Here is a 23,218-nt window from a genome sequence, read left to right as displayed (position 1 = left end):
AACAGGACACTGACCTTGGGTCTAAGGGGCTCCTGGGTGTCTGGCTGGGAGCCTGGGCTATTGCTTCTCCCTTGTGTCCCCACAGCTGGTGCTGGGCCCCAGTGGTGTGCTGCAAGGGATCCGCCCCGGGAAGTGCTACGTGGACATGTCAACAGTGGATGCTGACACAGTCACCGAGCTGGCCCAGGTAGCGGCCTCATTCGGGCTGGCCCTCCAGCATCCTTTCAGTTGGAGCCCAAGACCCAGGCTAACCATGCCGAAGTGTGGGCAACTGAGTTACTCTAGAGCCAAAGCCAGAGACTTTGGGACTAGCCTGTCTTCACTCTCTGCCTTCAAATCTACAGCTAGTCTGAGTGGCTGTGAAAGGAGACTTGTTTCCTGGCTGGGATGGGCATCGGGTCCTATAGCTGCCAGCCTCTCAGAAGCAATCTAGGCTGCCATCAGGGCCTTTTTGATTTAAGCAGCTTTCTACAGATACTAGCAGAGTATTCCACCACGCTGAGCCACTGGGCCCAAGTGAGGGGATGGTGATTTGTGGCCCATGTGCCTTCTAAGGGTGGCTGAAATCAAGGTAGGACAGTGTCTGTAGGAAGTGTGGTCGACCACGCCATTGGCGTTGTCAACGTTGGTTGTAGTCTTTGGTCTTTGTGAGAAACTCCGAGTAAATGGGAGCCTGTGAGGACGCCCCAGCTTCTCTCTGTCTACCGCATGTGATTCAGGCACCTGGTGGAGGACAGTCTGCTGACCCTCCCAGTGTCAGTCCAGCACCTTGGTACGGGCGTCAGCTTTGGGGCCTCGGCGTGGAGGGTCAAGTGCTCCTGCCCCAGTATGCTCCTTGCTTCCTGCCCAAGACCTTCGTGAGAGGCAAGGTCTCCAGAAGCTGTGACTTTCCTTTCCAGGTGATTGTGTCCAGGGGGGGCCGCTTTCTGGAAGCCCCGGTCTCAGGGAATCAGCAGCTATCTAATGATGGGATGTTGGTGATCTTAGCGGCCGGAGACAGGGGCTTATATGAGGACTGCAGCAGCTGCTTCCAGGCCATGGGGAAGACCTCCTTCTTTCTAGGTAACATGCCTGCCCACCTGTCGGGCCACTTCAGGCCTGGAGGCTGGGTGGGCCACATCCCCTCTAGACCGCCCTGATGACACCGTCAGTCCCGCACGGCCTCTCTGCCTGGGGCCCCCGTGGGAAGGTTTCCTTTGACTTGCACAGTCAGTGCCTGGAAGGAGGAAGAGCCAGAAGGGTCAGAGCCAGTTCTGTCAGGGGCAGGTGAATGGGGCCTCCCCTGGGTGTAGAGGTGGGTCCAAGCAGGGGTGAGGGTGGGCAGAAAGTCCCTCCCCACGGGATTCTTGGGACGTGACCACGATGCTTTGCCCTGGGCAGGTGAGGTTGGCAACGCAGCTAAGATGATGCTGATCGTGAACATGGTCCAGGGGAGCTTCATGGCCACCATCGCTGAGGGGCTCACCCTGGCCCAAGTGACAGGCCAGTCCCAGCAGACACTCTTGGACATCCTCAATCAGGGACAGTTGGCCAGCATCTTCCTGGACCAGAAGTGCCAAAGTAAGTTGCCTTTGGCCTCTCTTTTTATGTTGTAGTTTTGGTTGAAGCTGGGAACTGGGTCAGGCAGATGTCACAGAACAGTGTCTTCTTCAGGGACTCATTGTGTGTGAATGATGCACCCACTCCAGTCAGTCCAGGCCCCCAGTCAGAGAGCATCCAGAGACATGGTAGATAGGATTTCGGGCTGCAGGCTGGGAACTTGTCTCTTGGGTGTCCGAGGGGGAGGAAATGCTAGGTATTGACCTCTGACAGGACTCCAGGTGGTTTCTTATTTAGGATCCTTTCAGTTCTTCTGATGAATGACTTTCCCTCCTCAGATATCCTGCAAGGAAACTTTAAGCCTGATTTCTACCTGAAATACATACAGAAGGATCTCCGTCTAGCCATTGCGCTGGGTGATGCCGTCAACCATCCGACTCCTATGGCAGCTGCAGCCAATGAGGTAACAGCAGGAAGCCTCGGTGCTAGTCCCAGCAGCCCTCCTTTGTTTCCCTTGCACTCCTCCCTCTGCTTACTTTGGCTTGGCTTGGCTCTGTGTCTAACCTCTCAAGGTGGAATCTTAGGTTGTTGATTTTAGACCTTTCCTAAGTATGTTTCCTCCGAGCCATGCTTACTTCCCTGGGAGTTCTTCTTTGACCTGTGGATTATTTGTCAAATACAAATAAAAACCCTGAAGGGTTTCCTAGATACCTAATGGTTATTGATTTCTAATGTACCTCTGTGATCCAAAAAAATATACTACATATGGCTTTTAACTGTTTGCATTGATTCAGACTTGTTTTGTGGCTCAGCAGATGATCTGTCTTGGTGGGTGTGCCATGTTCACTTAAGAAGACTGCGTGTTCTGCAGTTGGGTGCTGTGTTCTGCACATATCAATTAGGTCGAGATGGTTGGTAGTATTTTTTTAGATTATCTTTACTGACCTTTTTCTCTAGTTCTTTCAATTGCTAAGAAAGGGATGTTAAAATCTCCAGCTGTGATTGTGGGATCATCTGTTTCTCCCTTTAATTCTGTCCATTCTGCTTGATGTCTTTGTTATTGGGCTCTTAACCATTTATGATTGTTATGTCTTCCTGATGAATTTGCTCTTTCGTTATTAAGAAATGTCCATCTTGATCTTTGTCTTGAAGTCTGTTGTCTGATTTTCATATGGCTGCTGTAGTCTTCTCATGCTTACGGTTTCCACGTGATGTATTTCTTTCCATCCATTTACTTTCAACCTTTGTTTTAAAATTGTGTCTGTTGTAGACAGTCTATAATTGGGGCTTGCATTTTTATCCATTCTGACAGTGTCTGCCTATTAATTGGATTGTTTAGTCCTTAACATTTTTTTTGAATGACGTTTATTAAGCACCTACATAGGTACTTTTTGGAAACAGTTTTTTAGAAGTTCAGTTTTCTTATCTCAATCTGATAGAAGTATAAGCTTAAAAAAAAAAAACGGCTGAGCAATATTTGTCTTTACCATAGAATTACAATAAAAACTACATTTTGGGCTTCCCTGGTGGTGCAGTTTTTAAGAATCTGCCTGCCAATGTGGGGGGCACGGGTTCGAGCCCTGGTCCGGGAAGATCCCACATACCGCGGAGCCTCTAAGCCCGTGCGCCACAACTACTGAGCCTGTGCTCTAGAGCCCGCGAGCCACAACTACTGAAGCCCGCACGCCTAGAGCCCGTGCTCTGCAACAAGAGAAGCCACCGCAATGAGAAGCCCGCGCACCGCAAGAAAGAGTAGCCCCCGCTCGCCGCAACCAGAGAAAAGCCTGCGCACAGCAACGAAGACCCAACGCAGCCAAAAAATAAAATAATAAAATAAATTTTTAAAAAACTACATTTTGTGAAACACGTACATACATGAATCACACAGATTCATTTATTTTAGAGACTCTGTCTTCCAAGTGCTATAAGCTATATGCATTTTTATTCAGGTTAAATAGAGGTCTCAAGTGGCTTGTTCTATAGAGACAAAGAAGAAGTAAAAATACACAGTACTGGGGAATTCCCTGGCTGTCCAGTGGTTAGGACTCCACTGCTGGAGGCCCAGGTTCCATCCCTGGCTGGGGAACTAAGATCCCGCAAGCCACACAACGCAGCCAAAAATAAATAAATAAAAAATACACAGTACTGTTCTTTTCAGACCTGCCTTTTCATAGTTTATAATCTTCTGTCCTTGAATTCTGTGTCTCTGTCCTTCCTTCGTGTGTCTGAACATCTCAGAGTACTTGTTTCACTTCCCAGTTTGCAGTACAATTTCAGGTTCCTCCTTTCTTACATTCAGGTTCTCTCTTGGCAGTGGAATTCCTCGTGTGTTATATAATTTTTCATTGATGAGTTTGTTTGTAACTGTGGTTACTTCTGAAGGGTTCCATGGTGGCTTGTGTTGGGAGCACTTCTCTGTGAGGTGATTTCCACTTGCCTCTCCCCTCACTACAGGATTCGTTGGCTTGGAAACAGACATTTTGGTTAATTTCTTGATGGAGCATGGCACTTTCTGGCCACTGTTTGGAGTTCAGGATCTTGAGGTTAACTGGTCCATTAACATTTAGTCTTTGTCTTGAAGTCTATTGATATGTGGTTGGATTTAGAGCTACTCTTTTATCATTTGATTGCCATTTGTCCCCTCTGGCTTTTGTTTGTTCCTCCTTTCTTTTGGGATATCCTTTTTTTGGGATATTTGAATATATTTTAGAATTCCATTTTATCGGGACTTCCCTTGCGGTCCAGTGGTTAAGACCCCGCCCTCCCAATGCAGGAGGCCCGGGTTCAATCCCTGGTCAGGGAACTAGATCCCACATGTCGCAATGAAGATCCCAAGATCCTGTGTGCCACAACTAAGACCCAGCGCAGCCAAATAAATAAATATTTTTTTAAAAAATTCCATTTTATCTATTGGCTTTTTAACAGTGCATCATTTTTCTTTTGTCTTTGCTCTAAGGATTGCTATACGCATCCTTAATTTCACATCCTAGATTAGACCTCTTTACATAAAATGTAGATCCATTTACCTCTCCCTCCCTCATCCTTTAAGGCAGGGTTTCTCAACCTGGGCACTATTGACATTTTGATGTGGGTGCTGTCCGGTGCATTGCAGGATGTTTAGCAGCATTCCTGTCCTCTACCCACTAGATGCCGGTTGCACCCCCTCAGTTCATAGAAGGTGTCTCCAGACATTACCAAATGTCACTCCAGGTGGGGAGCAAAATGACCCCAGGTTGAGAACCCCTGCTTTAGGGTACAAATGTCCTATGTGTTACATTTGTCTTTGTTTTAAACCCACCGTTGTCAGAATGTCTTGCTTTAAGTAGTCACATGTATTTTAAAGAAATTAAGAGAAAAAATAAGTTCATATTTTTCTAATTTACCATTTCCAGTGCTTTCTTTTCCTTTCTGAAGAATTGAATTTCTCTCTGCTATTGTTTTCCTTTCAGCTGGAAGAACTTGCTTTAGCATTTCCTGAATGCAGGTTTGCTGGCAATGATCAAGTTCTTTTTTATCTCAAAAGGTCTTTATTTAGTCTTCATTCTGAGTTGACAGCTACACCTGAGCTGTAGTGGACATCATGTTTAGAAAAAGAAAAAAATGCAGCCGGCCAACTGTGTGGGAGGAACCTGTGTCCAGCTGCATTTTTTCAACATGACTGGATGTTGTGCTGCCCTTGTTGAACGATGGCTTTTTAATTTTTCTCACACTCTTTCATATTCATCTAGTACCTTTGGGGTGTCTGTTAATTGCCAAGCACCATTCTAGGCTCTGGGGACACAGGGTGCAGCCCCTTCTTTTCTTTGTAGAGCTTACATTTTAATGGAAGGAGGCACAAAGTAAGCACATAAATGTTTAAACAAGTAAGAATTGCAGAAGGTTAGAATTATGAATAAAGTGGAACAGAGTAAAGGGATGGAGGTGGCTGGGTAAAGTGGTGTAGCCGCTGCTTCAGATGGGATGGTCAGGAAAGGCCTTGGAGCTGATTGGGAAGGAGCCAGCCAATGCTGAGGGAAGGACAGGGACAGTGGCCCAGAGAATAACATGGGAAGTCCTTGGGGCAGGAAGGAACATGATTATAACTACTAACAATGCTGAGCCCTGCCTCTGAGCACTTTACATTCCTCACTCCATTAATCCTCACAATAACCCTGTTACCTTCTCCATAAAGTCAAGAAGCAGTAGTAGAGGCACAGAGAAACTGAGGCACTTTGTCCAAGGTTAGGCCAGTCAGTGGGGAATCCAGGAGTCACACCCAGACAGCCTAGACTCCAGAACCTACCTACCTAACCACATCGAGGACTGCCTCTCGGAAGCAGATCTGTGTCTCTAAGTCAGCTTTGTGGCCAGACTAAGCCCATGTCATTTTTTTCCAGGTGTACAAAAGAGCCAAGGCACTGGACCAGTCTGACAATGACATGTCTGCCGTGTACCGAGCCTATATACACTAAGCCCTTGACCCCACCCCCACCCCCCATCTTCCCTCTGACCCCCTCTTCCTCACATGGAGTTGGGGTCCTGGGACTTAACTCTGGACCAGTCCACCTGTCTCCATCTTCTTTTTTACAGACTTTGAGACTTGCCATCAGCACAGCACACAGCATCGCTCCTCCCCTGGAGGTCCCGGAGAAGGGAGGGGTGTCAGCAGGATTGGCCTGTGGGAAAGCTCTTGAGCTGGGCACCGGCCTTGGACTAGGTGGCTGTGTGTTCACACACACACACACACACACACACACACATACACACACACAACCCACCATACTGGCTCTCGCCCCAGGATAGAAGCTGCCCAGAAACTGCTGCCTGGCTTTTTTTTTTTTCCCTTCTTCCAAGCTGTCTTATCTCAAACCCCTTCCAGTTGAGGAACTAGAATCAGCAGTGAGAAGTGGAAGCTTTCCCACTGCTTCCCTCACAACGAAGAGGCTGTGGTTCTGTCCACTGTCCCCCACTGGATCCCACGCAGGGAGAGGCTCTGGGCCAAGATGAGCCAGCAGACTGTGAACGGAGGGTCCCATGGGCCCTCCAACCTCAGGTGACCAGCTGATGAGGATTGTCATGTTTAAGCTACCAATGTGCAACCAACTCTCCATAAATGCCTTTGTGAGCTGAAAAGGGATTGGCAGAGTCAAGCGAAGACAGGGCTCTGGCTTTCCAGGGAAAGCAGCAAACAGCCCACCCCTAGGTGAGCTTCACAGAAGCCCTCTCTCCTCGCTGCTGTTCAGCACCTGCCCAGAAGTCGCCGGGACTGTGGAGCCTGGGCCGGGATCAGACTTCCTCGCTTTGGTGTAAGGGTGCTCACTCCTCACCAGGCTGCTGTAGTATTTGGATTTGCATTCCAGTCCTTGGGAAGGGGGTCCTGAGGGCCACCACTGAGGATTGAAGAGGGAGGGGTATGGGGTTCCTTCCTGTTTCCGTTACGCCACAGACCCTTCACCTGGTTCTGAAGAGCCGTTCTGACCCACATCCCCTCACAGCAGTCCCACCTGCTCCAGCCCATCCCTGCACAAGTCCCCTGCATGCCCACCGCTCTCCATTCTCCTTCCCTCCCCCTTTTCCTCTCATGGAGACAGTATTGCTTTCTGTCTCTTCCTTCTTTGGTCCAGACCCAACCTGACCAACGATGACCATTTCTTAGGCTCAGCTCTTGAAACAGGAATGAGTGTCTGCACTTCAGCCAGCAGCTTGGTTTTCGGTGCTTTCAGGGTCCTGGGGTCTGTCAGGAGGGAAGAGGAGAACTAGGCCTGACTGAACCAGAGCTACCTGACCCTCAAGAGGCAGATCTAAGACGTCCTCGAGACCCTAGCATTTCTCCTTGGATAGGGGACCAGAGGGGCTTAGAATGTGGCATAATAAAAACAAGGAGAAGTTACCTAAAGGATGTCAGTGTTTTCTCCCTCTGCATGGGTTGGATTTTCCAAAGTCACACTGCAGAAGGTCAGCAATTATAGTGAATATGTGATGATAAACATAACGAGGTGGCCACGCTGTTGTGGGGCCCCTCCCCCTCACAGGCTTGGCCCTTTTCCACTGATCAGAACCCAGGTCAGGGGATCTCAGAAGACATGGGTGGAGGGCAGGGGAGATGCCCGTGGTTTTTGGCACAGTTGTTAATTTCACTGGGATTTTGAATTCTTTTCTGTCTGAACACAAAGCCTGTTCTAGTCCTAGCCGGACACTGGGGGGTGGGGGTGGGGGAAGATGCTGTAATGAAACTGGTTAGTCAATGTTGTCTTAATATTGTTGACAATTCTGTAAAGTTCCTTTTTATGAATATTTGTTTAAGCTATTTCACCTTTGTTTTGAAATCCTTCCCTTTTAAGGAGAAAATGTGACACTTGTGAAAAAGCTTGTAAGAAAGCCCCTCCTCCACCACCCTTTTTTTTCCTTTAAACCTCCTTTAAATGACAAATCTAGGTAATTAAGGTTGTGAATTTTTATTTTTGCTTTGTTTTTAATGAACATTTGTCTTTCAGAATAGGATTGTGTGATAATGTTTAAATGGCAAAAACAAAACATGATTTTGTGCAATTAACAAAAAGCTACTGCAAGCAAAATAAAAACGTTTCTTGGTAACACAACTGTGACCTTGGCGGTGGTCTGCGCCCAGACATGGAGCGACGTGCGGTGGTGGGAGGGGTGGGGCCAGGCGTGGAGCGGAGCGGCGGCCTCTTCTGCACGGCGATGGGACTGTAGGGTCCGCGCGTTAGTCCCTCCCGGACCGACGGAACTAGTGGGCCGGAGGCGAGATCGGGCGGAAACAAGGTGCCCCGTCGGCCAATCGCCGGGCGCGGCGAGAGCAAGCTATCGGGCCGGCCAATCGGTGAGTGCGCACGGAGCAGGGCGCCCTATCAGGGCCGAGAAGGGGCGGCACGAGCAGCCCTGGCGGTCCGGCCCGAGAGTAGCGATGGATACGGCGCCGGAGTACTCAGCGCCCGCGGCTGGTGAGGGCGGTGTCCGGGGTGAGCCGGAGCGGGCGGGTTCCGGGGCGTTCACAGTGTCGCGAGCTGGAGGCGGGGCGGGCGCCCGCGCAGCCAATCGGCGGCGGGGGGGGGGTGGGCCCGGGCGCGACGGAGGACTGAGCGGAGAGCGGACGGCGGGCCGGTGATGGTCGCTGGGCAGCGAGTGGCGGCGATGGCGACCGTGATGGCAGCGACGGCGGCTGAGCGGGCGGTGCTGGTGAGGCGCGCGGGCGGGGCGGGGTGGGGCGGGGGGCGGCGGGCCCGGGCGGCTGACTGTGGGCCTGTCCCCGCAGGAGGAGGAGTTTCGCTGGCTATTGCACGACGAGGTGCACGCCGTGCTGAGGCAGCTGCAGGACATCCTTAAGGTAACGTGCCTTGAGGGCCTGTGCGGGCGCCCACCCTCCCTACCCTCCCCCAGCGCGGCTCCTTCCCCGGCCTCCCGCGGCTGCTGCCCGAGCGCCGACTGTGTACGCGACGCGCCGTGTTCAGACCAGGCCCTGCCCTCAGAGGACTTAGAGTCTAGCCGGGGGGCAGTAGCAGATAATTACCCAATCCACAAGCAGCCCTGTGAGCGCGGCGGGCCTGGATTGAGCCCGAGGGTCGGAGAAGGCCTCCTTTGAAATTGACATTAAACCTCAGATCTGGACCCAGCATTTTGACCTCAGCCAAGTACTCGATCTCTCTGGGCCTTTCCTTTGCAAAAAGAAGATACTAGTACCGGCCTCAGGGCTGTTGTGATAAAAAAAAAGACCATAGAATCACAAAAAAATGTCCAGGCAGTGCCTAGTAAAGCCAAAATTGCGGGTTGCCATGACTACTGTCTCCCCTGACTTTGCTCCCCACTTCCGAACCTTACCCAAGCCGGGAGGGTATCTCTCGGTTCTCTCTCCCGGGTTGGGCACACAGTAAGCTCCCAGGGAGTGTGGAAGGAGCAGGTATCGGCTCAGGTAGGACCTGAAACTCAGGCTGTGGGGGAGGGGCCCTGGGAGTGGGGCTTCTGGACACATGGCTAGGCTGGGGTGGGTGAACTCTACCCCACTCCCCTCTGCCCCGCAGGAGGCCTCTCTCCGCTTCACTCTGCCGGGCTCAGGCACCGAGGGGCCTACAAAGCAGGAGAACTTCATCCTGGGCAGCTGTGGGTGAGCCTGGGCTGGGTTGGGGAGTGGGCTCTTGGGGAGGGGGGACACTTGGGATACCCTCTAGGACAGGTGGCACGGCCTTGCCCTGCAGACTGATTTCAGCTCCAACGTCCAGAGGGTATGCAGTGGGACAGGCTGGACCATCCTGTGACAGCCAGGGACAGCCTGTTGGGAGGATGGGGTGGTGGGAGGGGTAGCTGCAGGCGCTTCTCTGACCCCCACGTGTTGTAGCACAGACCAGGTGAAGGGCGTGCTGACTCTGCAAGGGGATGCACTGAGCCAGGCGGTGAGTCTCCCGGCCCCTCTCCCCTTCCCATGCTGCCACAGGACCCAGTGGGGAAAAGCGTGGGGCCTCCTGCTTATCCCTGCTCTGCCGCCAGCCAGCTGTGTGACTCTGGGCAGGATCCTTGACCTCTCTGGGCCTCAGTTTCCTTGTTTGTAAAATGACACCCTCCCTAACCCGCTCATGAGATTGGTGTGTGGCTTCAGTGACAGGTGCAGGAAGGGGGGTGGAATGCTTTGCACACAGCGCTACCCGGCCCTACCTGGATTCTGGGCCCCAGGAAGCGTGGGCATTGGCAGGATTAGGCTAGCCCCAGATCAAAGTGCAATCAGCCAACATCTGAGCTCCAGCTGCACTTGACCCTGTGGCAGGTGCCAAGGCCTGGGGGAAGGTCCCTCTCCTCGGGTGGGCGTTCCGTCCCTTGGCATGTACACATGTTCCCCGTTTGCCCACAACTACACGCCTCCTCCCAGACGAAGCCGCCTTCCCCTTTCTTGGCTCTTTTCCCTTTCACTTCTCTGTGGTTCCTCTTGGGCCTGAGTTCCTGTTTCCTGACCTCCCTGTTCACTCCCCAAATGGCCAGGGTGTTGAGAGGCCCTCTGCCCCATGGAGTGGCTGTGGCCTGAGCCACCGTACACACCCCGTTTCTGCCCCCGGCTCAAGGGCTGAGTGGCCAAAAGCAGGAGGGCATCCTTCTGCCCAGCTTATGCCGCTCTTGCCCATCAGGACGTGAACCTGAAGATGCCCAGGAACAACCAGCTGCTGCACTTTGCCTTCAGGGAGGACAAGCAGTGGAAGCTGCAGCAGGTAACCGGGCCCTTCCCTGGCCAGGGCTCAGGGGCACAAGGGCAGGCAGGGGCAGTCCCTTGCAGCGCTGAGGCCTCCTGGGCTGGCCACTGTGGGGACCTGCAGCCGCAGCAGGCTTGGGAAGGTGTTTCCCAGCAGCACAGCTGTGGTGGGCAGTGCCTGGTCTCCTAGCCTGTCCTATGTGTAGGTCCCCAGCCCAGCGGGAGCCACAGGGATGCCCTGAACAAGTCACTCCCTGCCCAGAGCTTCCAGGGGCTTCCGCTGGCTCTTGGAGACCAAGTCCATGCTTCCTAACAACACCTATGTGATTGGGCCTGGCTTCTGCCCCCTCCCTCTCTCCTCTCACTGGCCACCAGCTGTTTCCACCTCAGGGCCTTTGCTCGGGCTTGTCCTTCTGCCTGGAGTCCACTTCCTCAGCTTTTCTCATCACACGAGCGTCAGCTCAAGAGTCGAGTCGCTTCCCTGGAACCTCCCCCTCACCGCCCTCATCACCCTGTTTGTTTCCTTGGGCAAGTTGCACAGTCTGTTACCTTGTGCCTTTATTACCCTCTGTCCTCCTTTGGAAAGTGAGCCACATGAGGCCAGGGACCAAGCCTGACTCACAGCACGCAGCCAGGGCCTGGCCCGCAGGCGGCACCCACCCTGCCCCTCCTAGGAGGATAGGCCCTCAGGGTGGGGGCCCGTAGGCTGGGGCCCCCAGGGACCTTGGCTGCTGTGAAGCTGGCTCCTCTCCCTGCCGAGGCCCAGCCCACTAACCGCTCATTGGGTGCTGTTTTTAGATCCAGGACGCCAGGAACCACGTGAGCCAAGCCATTTACCTCCTTGCCAACCGGGACGAGAGCTACCAGTTCAGGACAGGAGCAGAGGTCCTCAAGGTGACCTTCCCGCAGGGATGGGAGAGCCAGGTTCCCTGACCTCTGACTGGGCCCCTGGAAAGCTCTGCCCCCACATTCTCAGGTGTAGCCGATGGTTGACCCTTCACCTCTCAGTGTATACATGTCCATCCAGCCACAGTTGAAAGGCTCACAGCCCAGGCTCCAGAAACAGACCTGGGCTCTGATCCCAGGGCCCCCACTATGAGCTGTGTAACCTCAAGTCACTTACTTAGCCACTCTGTGCCTCAGTAGCCTCACCTGTAAAAGGGGGACAAGCTGTAGTGACTGCCAATCATGATGATGCAGGTAAAGTGGTCTCTAATAAGCCCTTGGTAAACAGTAGCTACAGGTTTTAGTACCAGCAACAGAAAAACTTTTGTAATTAACAAAATGAATTCATGTGCTGTGGAGGGACAAGATGAAGCTCAGATGCCCTGAGTTCATGCTTTAGCTCTGCCCCTGACTTGCTGTGTGTCCTCAGGTGGTTCACCTATCCTCTCTGGACCTCATGAAAATTTGAAACCAGATGGACTAAGGTCTCTCTCAGAACTGTGACTGCCCTCTGGGGTGTAATGTGCAGCCCCCATGCCTCCACCCAGTAATTCTGCCTTTCCCTGCAGCCATGTGACCCCAGCGCCATGGCAACAGCTGGATGAATAGCTGGAAGCAGTGGAAACGGGCTCTGAGTTCGAGCCAAAGCTTTGCTCCTTGGCAAAGTGAAGGGATGAGTGCAGATGGTTCCACCGTTCCCTAGCTGTGTGACCTTAACCCTTTGGAGCTTCAGTTTCCTCACCTGTGAAAATGGGGCTGGTGTCCACCATAAGGCCTCAACTTAGTCATCCCAGTTCTTCCTTGAGGAAGCCCTCCCTGGCCCCTTGCACCCAAGCTGAATTAGGATCCCTTCTTCTAAGCTCCTTCATTGCCTGTACTCTCATCCACAACGCCCTCATGCCCCTGGGACTAACTTCTGGGATCTTCTATTCCCCATTGGACCAGTACCCAGGATCCCATGCAGTAGAACCTTCTGTCCTGCCCCTGACCCCCAGCTGGAGCCCAATTACCTGCATCTTTAACAAGCCTCCTGCTGCAGGGGTTCGGGCCCTGAGACTGTGACCCTCCAGGGAAGGAGCTAGGAGCTACCATAACTTTGTTGCTACTGATACGGGGGTGGGGAGGGGGATGGGATCAGGACCAGGCCCCGCTGCCCTCACAGCAGCTATGACCAGCCCCCTTCTCCCAGCTGATGGATGCCGTGATGCTGCAGCTGACCAGAGCCCGAAACCGGCTCACCACTCCAGCCACCCTCACTCTGCCTGAGATCGCCGCCAGCGGGCTTACGGTCAGTGGTGCCTCAGGCCGGCCCCTGCTCCAGGAGAGGCGGTCCCCACAGAGGGGCCCAGCTCGCACCCGGGAGGGACACAGGGGTGCCAGGAGGTCCTGCAAGCCCCAAATTGTCGACAGAGTCCTATGTGCAGTTTTCTGGGATGGAGTCCTTGGCTTCCATTCTGCATCCCCCAGATATGTACCCCCCCGATCTGGATCAGTGGGTCCCAAGCCCAGTGGTGCAGGAAGCTAGCTGGGGTACCTGAGAAGACTCTGGAAGCCCCAGTCCATGGGATGGGGACTGGGAGTCCCCCAGGGTGGTTGGAGGGGCGGGCGTGGGATGTGCCTGCCCGGCCCCCCTCCCCACAGCGGATGTTCGCCCCTGCCCTGCCTTCTGACCTGCTGGTCAACGTCTACATCAACCTCAACAAGCTCTGCCTCACCGTGTACCAGCTGCATGCCCTGCAGCCCAATTCCACCAAGGTGAGCACCCCGTCCCCCCCACCCCACCCCTGCCCGCCCCAGGCCCCAGCCAGGCCTGATCCAGTCTGATGTTCTTCTGCCTAGAACTTCCGCCCAGCCGGAGGTGCCGTGCTTCACAGCCCTGGGGCCATGTTGTACGTACGCTGCCTGGGAGAGGTCCCTGGAGCACCCTCGCACGTCTGCAACTCAGGGGACGGGGTCCTGGCCGGCTGAACTGCCCTCAGGGACACTCCCATCTCCCCGCAGCGAGTGGGGTGCACAGCGTCTGGAGGTGAGCCACGTGCACAAGGTGGAGTGTGTGATCCCGTGGCTGAACGACGCCCTCGTCTTCTTCACCGTCTCCCTGCAGCTCTGCCAGCAGCTCAAGGATAAGGTGGGGACATGGGGCGTCAGGGCCGGGCTGGGCCTCACGCAGATTAGGCCAGCCAAACAGCAGGTTGTTTAGCCCCTTCTTTTTTTGGGAGGCACATCTCTAAAGCGCCCCCTAATCGTAAGATCTGTCGTACCCTCTGCACACCCCAAACACGTGCGCCATGGTGTTGCTTGGCAACAGTATCCTTTTCCTGACACATGGCCCTTGGATGACCTTCAAACCTCACCTGGGTCACAGAGGGTGCAGCAGGGGCCAGATCCCCTAGCACCACCACTCACCATGTCCCCCCATCTCCCTCCTTCCCCAGATCTCCGTGTTCTCCAGCTACTGGAGCTACAGGCCTTTCTGAACAGAGCACCCAAGAGCCTGTCCCCCTGGGAATGGCCCCTGCCCAAGGAGTCCCTGTTCCCCCCCAACACACACACCTACACACACAAAGTGCCGGCCAGAGCTCGGCACTGCGGCCTATTTATTTCCCTCTTCACCCTGCCCTGCCTGTCAACACTGGACACACTGGGAGGAAGGAACACTGGCGTGCTTTTTGTTTTGAATGGGGGAGGTCAGGAAGGCGGGGCTTCGAGGTAGCCTATAGTCCAAGCCCTGCCTTCCCCCCAAGGCAGGAACCTTTGGACTCTGGCTGGGGCCAGGCCCAGGGCTCTCCTTCCTCCCCTCTTCGCAGCCTGTCGAGCTCCTCCAGGATGGCAAGGGGCAGCCACACACCCCCTCCCACTGGAGCCTGAGGGGTGGGTGGTGGCCCTAAGCTCTGAGTTGGGAGGGGAGGACAGAAGCTACCCACCACGAGCTGTAGTGCCCTTGACTGTGTTCGCTCGGCAACCCTGACGGGGCCTTCAAGAAATAAAAATCATCCGACTTTGCCTGGAGCCCTTCTGTCTGTCTGTCTGTCTGAGTAGGGACCTGGCCAGGGGTCCCTGATAGTCAGGAGCTGGGCCGAGTACCCAGTGACTGAACCCCTGGCCTCCGAGGGGCCGAATGGGATGGTGAATGGGCAGCGGCTGGGTGGCTGCAGCACGTCACCCGAGGTCTCCTGGTGACAGTCATGCCATCTGAAGGCTGTGAGGGACACAGGGGTCATCTGGATGAAGCAGTGGGGGCCTACACTGCCCACCCTGACGGGAGGCTCAGAACACACTCCAGACTCAGGCTTTGGCTGAACAAGGCGTTGTTATTGCTGCCCAGCAGGACAAAGGCAGGGGAGCAAGGACTCTCTGCATTAAGGCTCCAGGGCAAGGTTATCAAATCCCACGGAGTGTTTCTGCAAGAGAGGCACAGAGGGGCTGGTGGCTTCACTCCTCGGCCCCCGGCCCGCCCCACCGCCACCTTCTCGGCCTGGCCCTGGTGCTCCGGGCTCACCTTCCGGGACCTGGAGGAGCGGCTTTGGCAGCAGCCACAGCAGCAGCAATGGATGCAGATGACCAGCAGCAGGAGCGCCACGACGCCTGCGGGCAGGGTGGGTATCCAGATATGGCCCTCGGCCTGGGAGGCTGACGGGGGCCAGAGGCCAAGCCACACTCACCGAGGAAGACGAGGAAGATGACGAAGGCACCGGTGTCCCACTTGGACTGGAACAGCTGGTGGCTCCACAGTTTCCCCAGCACTTGCTGGGCTGTGGCGCTCAGCTCCTGCTCCACATCCTCCGTTAACGAGGCCATCTCAGCTGGATGGTCCTGGGTACCACCTGCTCCAGCCCCCCAGAGGGCCACCTCAGAACCCTGGGCTCCTCTGGGGCTGCCGCATCCCTGCCCTCCCACACCACCCCTCTTGGCCCCAGCCCCTACCCCAGCCTCGCTTCCACTTCTCTCCTGGCCCTGGCCTGAGCAAGCCCCTCCCCGCCCACTCCCCCGAGCAGCCCCACCCCTGGGCCCCCACCTGCCTTGGAAATCTCCCAGCCAAGCAGGTACTAGGTCCTGGGAATACAGACTACTTCCTGCTTCCGGGTCCACACCACCTGAGGCCTTGGCAACCAGCCCCGCCCCCCACCAGTCCCCCAGGGCCCTTGGGGGTGCTGACGGAGCTCCGGTGAGGGCGGGGCCTGTGCCCCGCAGGTGTACTTACTGCCTCCCAACCTCAGCAGGTGCGGCGGAAGGAGGAGGCCACAGGCCTCTTGGCCTCTTCATTCCAGGGATTTTTCAGTTTTTCTCAATAGACCAGACAGCCAACCTGGAACACAGCAGACACTCAGCCGCTGTTGACTTCATGAATGAAGAAAAGACAGAAGAAAAATGGTGGCAGGTTGGAGGGAGGGAGGGAGGGAGGCGAAAAAGAAGAAAGGAGGGGAGGGGAGGGAGAAGTTTCTGTACCACCGCCCTTGCCTGGGCAGCGACTGTGTGCCTGGCAGCGCAGCAGCAGCCTTTGGGGTCCTTCTCTATTCTAATCCTCACAGTGACCCTTGTGAGACGATGGTTATGGTCGCTCAAATGCGCTCTCTCCCCAGAACTTGGAGCCGGGGGCCCCTGACACAGCACCTGGAGCTGCCTCGCCTCCCCCCTTCCCCCCAGAGCAGGGCCCAGGCCTGCTAGGCCCTTGGGACCGGCTGTAAATCAGGTGGACACACCTTCTTGTCCTTGTGGGGCTTACGGTCTCGCTGGGAAAACATGTTGGCTAATGTTAGGCTCTGTGCCTGATGCTATACAGGCACACTTTTCTTTACTGCACTTCACAGATGTTGCGTTTTTGATAAATTTAAGGTTTGTGGAACCTTGAGTTGAGCAAGTCTATCGGTACCATTTTCCAGCAGCATTTGGAAACTTTTTCATTTTTATTATATCTGTTATGGCAATCTGTGAGTGGTGATCTTTGATGTTATTATTGTAATTATTTTGGCAATTTTTAGCAAAGTATTTTTTAGTCAAGGTACGTACGTTGTCTTTTTTAGATACAATGCTATTGCCCACTTAATAGACTACAATATAGTGTAAACAACTTTTACATGCACTGGGAAAGCCATGTGACTCACTTTTTTGCAATATTTGCTTTATTGTGGCGGTCTGGAACTGTACCCACAATATCCCTGAAGGATGCGTGTACGTACATACCTCCTGTATTCTCATGGCAATCCTAAAGTGGGTATTATTGCTATTCCCATTTTACAGATGTGAAAACTGAGGCCTTGAGAAGTTTAGCAACTAGCTCAGGTCACACATGTATTCATTTCCTGTTCTTGCTATAACATACTACCACAAACTTAGTGGCTTAAAACAATGCAAGTTTATTATCTTACAGTTCTGGAGGTCAGAGTCTAAAATGAGTGGGCAGGGCTGTGTTCCTCCTGAAAGTCCTAGGGGAGAATCAATTCCTCGCCTTTTTTTTTTTCTTTTAATTTATTTAATTTATTTATTTTTGGCTGCATTGGGTTTTCGCTGCTGCGCGCAGGCTTTCTCCAGTTGCAGCAAGCGAGGGCTACTCTTCGTTGCGGTACGTGGGCTTCTCATTGCAGTGGCTTTTCTTGTTGCGTAGCACGGGCTCTAGGCGCGCTGGTTTCAGTAATTGTGGCACTCGGGCTCAGCAGTTGTGGCTTGCGGGCTCTAGAGCGCGGGCTCAGCAGTCGTGGCGCACGGGCTTAGTTGCTCCACAGTACGTGGGATCTTCCCGGACCAGGGATCGAACCCGTGTTCCCTGCATTGGCAGGCAGATTCTTTTTTTTTTTTTTTTTAACATCTTTATTGGAGTATAATTGCTTTACATTGTTGTGCTAGTCTCTGCTGTGCAACAAAGTGAATCAGCCACACGCATACTTATAGCCCCATATCCCCTCCCTCTTGCATCTCCCTCCCACCTTCCCTATCCCACCCCTCTAGGTGGTCACAAAGCACCGAGCTGATCTCCCTGTGCTATGGGGCTGCTTCCCACTAGCTATCTGTTTTACATTTGGTAGTGTATATATGTCAGTGCTACTCTCTCACTTTGTCCCAGCTTACCCTTCCCCCTCCCAATGTCCTTAAGTCTACTCTCTACATCTGCGTCTTTACTCCTGTCCTGCCCCTAGGTTCTTCAGAACCTTTTTTTTTTTAGATTCCATATATATGTGTTGTGTTAGCATACGGTATTTGTTTTTCCCTTTCTGACTTATTTCACTCTGTATGACAGATTCTACGTCCATCCATCTCACTACAAATAACTCAATTTCATTTCTTTTTATGGCTGAGTAATATTCCATTGTATATATGTGGTAGGCAGATGCTTAACCACTGTGCCACCAGGGAAGTCCCAGTTCCTCGGCTTTTCCAGCTTCTAGCGGCCACACACCCACATTCCTTCGTTCATGCCCCACCCCCATCACTTCCACTTCTGCTTCCATCCTCACACCTTCTCTGGCTCTGCTCTTCCTGCCTCCCTCTTATAAGGACCCCTGTGATTACACTGGCCCACAGGATAATCTCCCCATCAGGATCCTTAATCACATCTGCAAAGTCCCTTTTGCCACATAAGGTAACATATTCACAGGTTCCTGGGGATTCGGATGGGAACTCTTTGCGCACCATGATTCTTCCATCCACACCTAGTGAGCAGAGAAGTCAGAACTGGAACCCAGGCATCAGATCCCAGAGCCCTTGACCACCATGTAATACAGTCTCCTGTGCTGGGATCCCCATCTTACACCCTCCATCCCCTCCATCCTGTTCTGAGATCTCAGATTCCTGTTGCCCAGGGAGGGTAACTTTGAAATGACTGTTCTATTGCAAAAGGGGGTAGGGACGCAGCCACTGGGGAAAACGGTCCCTTGAAAAGTTATGCATAGTGTTATCATAAGACCCAACGATTCCACTCCTAGATATATATACCCAAGAGATTAAATCATGTCCATACCGAAACTTGTACACAAATGTTCACAGCAGCAGTTTTCATAATAGCCAAAAAGTGGAAACACCCCAAAATATCCACAAACTGATGAATGAATAAACACATTATGGTCTCTCCATGTGGTGGAATATTATTCAGCCATGAAAAGGAACAAAGCACCGACATATGCTACAAAGTGGATGAACCTTGAAAACATGATGCTCAGTGAAAGAAGGACAAAAGGCCACATAGTATGTGACTCCGTTTATATGAAATGTCCAGAATAGTCAAATCCATAGAGACAGAAAGTAGTGTTTGCCAGGGGCAGGGGGATGGGTATAGGGTGCTTAGTGGTAATGGAATTTCCTTTAGGGGTGACGAACATGTCTTGGAACTAGGTATCGGTGGTAGATTTGCAACATTGTGAACGTATCAATACTAAATGCCACTGATCTGTTCACATTAAAATGGCTAGCAGTTAATTTTATGTTCTGTGAATTTTACCTCAATGAAAAAAAAAAGCGGGGAGGGGGGATGGTTTAACGACTGTGGCCCCTGCCCACCCCTTGGCCTGGCCCAGTGGGCAGGAGCCAGTCCTCTCCTCTCCCCACTGACCCTCTGTCTTCCTGTCCAGACGCCCAGGTGCCTCATTTCTTGTTTATTCTCATTAAAGAAAATCTGGGATATTCCAAGTCATTAAAAGACAAAAAGCACCCTTAGAGCCCCTTGGACCTAAGCAGAGCAATGATGGGATAGAGGCCATGGCAGGATGCATTTCAGGCCGGTCAGACCTCAGACTCGGGTCTTGCTCCCAGCCCTTAACACCCACCCATGTGTGACTGGAGGCCCACCCCCTGACCCCTCTCTGCCTCAGTTTCCTCATCTGTAAAGTGGGTGTATGGAGAGTATCCCCCTCCTCAGGCTGCTGAGGATTGAATGGAATAATCGATGTAAACACTCCCTTGGCACAATGAATGCACTAAATGGTTGTGTATTACTCTCACCCAACCTGTGGGTACGATTCCCTCCAGTCTTGATTCTTTGGATACATTGGGCTCACCTGCCATCCGCACTCTGCTCTGATGACTTTACCCTTGGCTTTCCCCAGTCCACATGGCCAAGAGCGCCTTGAATGGTCCTGCTTTCTGCAGACCTGATCCTCCAGTAGGCAGTCCCCGTGGGCATCTTCCCCCCAGGTTTCCAGACTCCTACATCACTCACGCGTGACACCTCTCCTGGAGAAAGTGTTTTCTGGGCATAGAGGCTTATTTCCTTAGGAGACATTCCCAGAGACGGAGTCTCCTCCCGTGCAAGGTGGGTCTCCATGTCAGCAGCGCTGTTTGGTCATCTGCACAGAACGTTCTCATCTGTGTTGATGAGGAGGCCAGCCTCTCCGTGTCCCTCAAGAGCTGTGGCGTAGCTTGAGAGAGTTCTCCAGCAGGAATGGCATGCGTTCAGGGCAGGCTCTGCCTCCAAGCCTGGAAAGTGAAGTTTAAGCCTTTGTCTTCAGATGTGTAGAAAGTGGGGGAGCAGAAGGGCATGGGCAGGGAGGGACAGAGGCTTCTGGGGCTCAGGACAGTTGAGCTGAGCAGAACGGGCAGAGTTGCTGAGTCCTGGTGGGCAGAGTGGGGGCGGCAAACCACCACCTGCTTTTGTAAATAGTCTGACACGCAGCCACTCCTGTCCATCTACTTGTGGCTGCTTTCCCACTGCAATGGCAGAGCCAAAGAGTAGTTGCAACAGAGATCTTATGATTGGCAAAACTTAAAATCTATACTATCTGGCCTTTTACAGAAAATATTTGCCAACATCGGAGACAGAGGATTGCTTAGAGCTTGCAAACTCAGGTGCCAGGAAACAGGTGAGAAAGAAATAACTGAGTGAGATGAACTTGGTATAGGAAACATCTTATTGGGGAGACATTAGGGAGGGGTGAGGACTATGGCAAACTGGGGAGCATGTATCCCATCTAAAAAGGGCAGCTAGGGAGTTCCCGGGTGGTCCAGTGGTTAGGACTTGGCGCTTTCACTGCCAGGGCCCGGGTTCAATCCCCGGTCAGCAAACTTAAGATCCTGCAAGCTGCGTGACGTGGCCAAAAAAGAAAAGAAAAGAGGGCAGCTTGAGTCAGCTGTAGGCTGGACCCAGAGTTGCCAAGGCTTATAATCTCTAAGATACACCAGAAATCTAGAGGTTTGTGTGAACAAGAAAAGAGGCCACAGAGGGTGAGCATGTGGACACAGATCCCAGCCCTGCCACTTCCTCACTGTGTGACCTTGAACCACTCACTGGACTCTCTGATCTGGAAACTGGGGGTAGTAACAGCACTTACTTCACAGGGCTCTGATGATTATTAACAAGTTAACATCCTAGGCCTCCTAAAACAGTGTTGTGCACAGACAAAACTCTGGCTATATTGGCAATTTAAAACACTACGAAAAAATAAAAATAAAAAAAAAATTAAAAAAAAATAAAACACTACGATGCCAACAATGGACGGACCAAAGAAAACACATGGATGTTGTACTTTCTGGCCAAGGGTCACAGGTTTGCTTCCCCAACAGAGTGGTTAAGGGGCATGAACTTGGAAGCAGAGGGACTGGCTGCTGCCCAGGGCTACCACTTACCAGCTAAGTGACCTTGGGCAAAGGCGCTTCCCCGGGGCGGGGGCAGGGGGTTCCTGTCTATAGAACTAGGCCGGGGTCATTGTGAGGGTTATAGGGCAGTGACCCGAAAGGGCCTGGTGGAGTAGCTTATCTGTCCCTGTTCTCAGCCCCCTGCTGCAGAGGAGCCCCCAGGTGGGGTCACAGGAAGGGGGTGGAGCTCAGGTTCTGCAGTTAACTGTCACCCTCTCCCCTCCCCCTCAGCACATAACCAGGGTCTGCCAGGACAGGACAGCCCCCCAAGGCTCCCACAGGGATCCAAGGCCACCAGGTGCCACATGAGGCTGCTTCTCTCCTTCTCTGTCCCCCATGGGTCCAGCCCCTGTGTTTTGCCAGGCTGGCCACACTCTGCTGCGGGAGAGTCTGAGTGGGGAGAGACAGATCCCTGGGGCTGGTGCATATCAGAAAGCGGGTTCAGTCTCCCCTGAGAAGCAGCTCCCCCAGGCACCCCTCAACAAACCCTGTGGGCAGTGGGGACTTGTGGTGTGCATAGGTGAAGGGGCATGAAGTACGGGAGTGCCTGGGAGCAGGTCTCAGGAGTCAGGGTTCAGAAATGAGAACTCGGGTGGTCCCCCTCTGGAGCCCCAGTGACCCCCTTCTCCCCACCCCACCCGGATGACAGGCATCGTTGTTCCTCGGCCCCATGGACCCCCTGAGGCAGTCCCCCTCCCCCAGCTCGTCACGGGCCTCCAGCCCGAGGACCCTACCCTGTGAGATGCTTGGTTACGTGGGCATCGAGGCTGTGCTGGACCAACTGAAGATCAAGGCCATGAAGATGGGATTTGAGTTCAACATCATGGTCGTTGGTGAGTGAAGGGCCTCGGGCTCACAGGAGGACGGACCAATGGACGCCACCCTGTGGGCCTGGACCTGTCGCCTCTCAGAGCCTCAGTCTCCCCATCTGTAAAGTGGGCCTGATAGTCGTACCTCACAAGAGTGTTGTAGGTGGAAATCTGGGAAACTGAATTGTGAAAAGACAAAAATCACCGTGAAGCCCCAACCAAATGCAAACAAAGCAATAAAAAGGGAGGCCATGTGTGGCAGGAAGTAGGGAACACCGGACTCAGATCCTGGTCCCAGGCCTTAATGACCCCCAGTGTGTGACCTGGGGCAGGGCCTCTGACCCCTTGCTGCCTCAGTTTCCTCATCTGGCTTAGCACAGTGCCTGGCATCTAGGAGGTTCCCCATGGGTCAGTTTTATCTGGAATTGCATTTTTATATATGCAAAATTAATGTTGTAGGTCAAAAACTACACTTCTCACAAAATAAACTGTATATAATGGAACATAAAATGTCAGAGTGTGTAGCACCAACTAAGGGCATTATTCTAAGGTGGGGGTACCCGATAGAAATGTCATAGGAGGGGACTTCCCTGGCAGTCCAGTGGTTAAGACTCTGCACTTCCACTTCTGGAGGCCCGGGTTCAATCCCTGGTCAGGGAACTAGGATCCCGCATGCCACGTAGCGCGGCCAAAAAAAATGAAATGTCATAGGAGCCACATACATAATTTTAAATTCCCTAGTAGCTTCCTTTAGAAAAGTAAAGAGAAACAGGACAACTTACTTTTAATCGTCTTTTTTACTTAAACCAATACATTCCAAAAATACTATCATCTCGACATATAATCCATATAAAACATTATTCATCAGATCATTTACGTTGTTTTTGTCATAACAAGTCTGCAAAATATGGTTTGTTCTTTTACACCGACAGCACATCTCGGTTCAGATTGGCGTATGGCCGTACTGCCAGTGGCAATAGCCAGGTGTGGCTCCCATATTGGATAGCACAGCCCAAAGGACAATTTCAGTTCTTCTTTAATTTTTTAAATTTTATTTATTTGTTTATTTTTGGCTGCATTGTGTCCTCATTGCTGCGTGTGGGCTTTCTCTCTGGTTGCGGTGAGCAGGGGCTACTCTTCGTTGAGGTGCACGGGCTTCTCATTGCGGTGGCTTCTCTTTGTTGTGGAGCACGGGCTC

At 52.9% G+C, this 23,218-nt stretch overlaps 2 protein-coding genes across 11 annotated transcripts in view; both read left to right on the top strand.

Annotated features, from left to right (window-relative positions):
- Window positions 1-8,117, top strand: part of GLYR1 (glyoxylate reductase 1 homolog) — a gene marked incomplete at its 5' end in the record, with an annotated part of 36,172 nt that extends 28,055 nt beyond the window's left edge. For 3 of the 8 annotated variants that reach the window (XM_082429040.1, XM_082429037.1, XM_082429034.1), the window contains 4 exons: window positions 86-187; window positions 900-1,062; window positions 1,381-1,560; window positions 1,878-2,315. In XM_082429040.1, coding sequence (XP_082285166.1) covers window positions 86-187; window positions 900-1,062; window positions 1,381-1,560; window positions 1,878-2,131 — 699 coding nt within the window. In that variant the 3' untranslated portion in view covers window positions 2,132-2,315. The other 5 variants (XM_082429039.1, XM_082429041.1, XM_082429038.1 and 2 more) reach the window with 3 other exon arrangements.
- Window positions 8,118-8,566: 449 nt separating this feature from the next.
- Window positions 8,567-23,218, top strand: part of ROGDI (rogdi atypical leucine zipper) — a 28,249-nt gene continuing 13,597 nt past the window's right edge. The window contains exons 1-13 of one of the 3 annotated variants that reach the window (XM_082429000.1): window positions 8,567-8,715; window positions 8,792-8,863; window positions 9,555-9,637; window positions 9,869-9,923; window positions 10,647-10,727; window positions 11,507-11,602; window positions 12,843-12,941; window positions 13,295-13,408; window positions 13,493-13,542; window positions 13,655-13,781; window positions 14,982-15,249; window positions 15,946-16,031; window positions 21,861-22,044. In XM_082429000.1, coding sequence (XP_082285126.1) covers window positions 8,644-8,715; window positions 8,792-8,863; window positions 9,555-9,637; window positions 9,869-9,923; window positions 10,647-10,727; window positions 11,507-11,602; window positions 12,843-12,941; window positions 13,295-13,408; window positions 13,493-13,542; window positions 13,655-13,781; window positions 14,982-15,249; window positions 15,946-16,031; window positions 21,861-22,044 — 1,387 coding nt within the window. In that variant the 5' untranslated portion in view covers window positions 8,567-8,643. Of the gene's footprint in view, window positions 8,716-8,791; window positions 8,864-9,554; window positions 9,638-9,868; window positions 9,924-10,646; window positions 10,728-11,506; window positions 11,603-12,842; window positions 12,942-13,294; window positions 13,409-13,492; window positions 13,543-13,654; window positions 13,782-14,088; window positions 14,663-14,981; window positions 15,250-15,945; window positions 16,032-20,372; window positions 20,440-21,860; window positions 22,045-23,218 lie in introns of those variants that run through there. The other 2 variants (XM_082429002.1, XM_082429001.1) reach the window with 2 other exon arrangements.

The sequence above is a fragment of the Balaenoptera physalus genome (genome assembly GCF_965194825.1).
Source record: "Balaenoptera physalus genome assembly, chromosome: 16".
Classification (NCBI taxonomy): Eukaryota; Metazoa; Chordata; class Mammalia; order Artiodactyla; family Balaenopteridae; genus Balaenoptera; species Balaenoptera physalus.
This window is presented reverse-complemented; position numbering and strand designations above follow the sequence as displayed.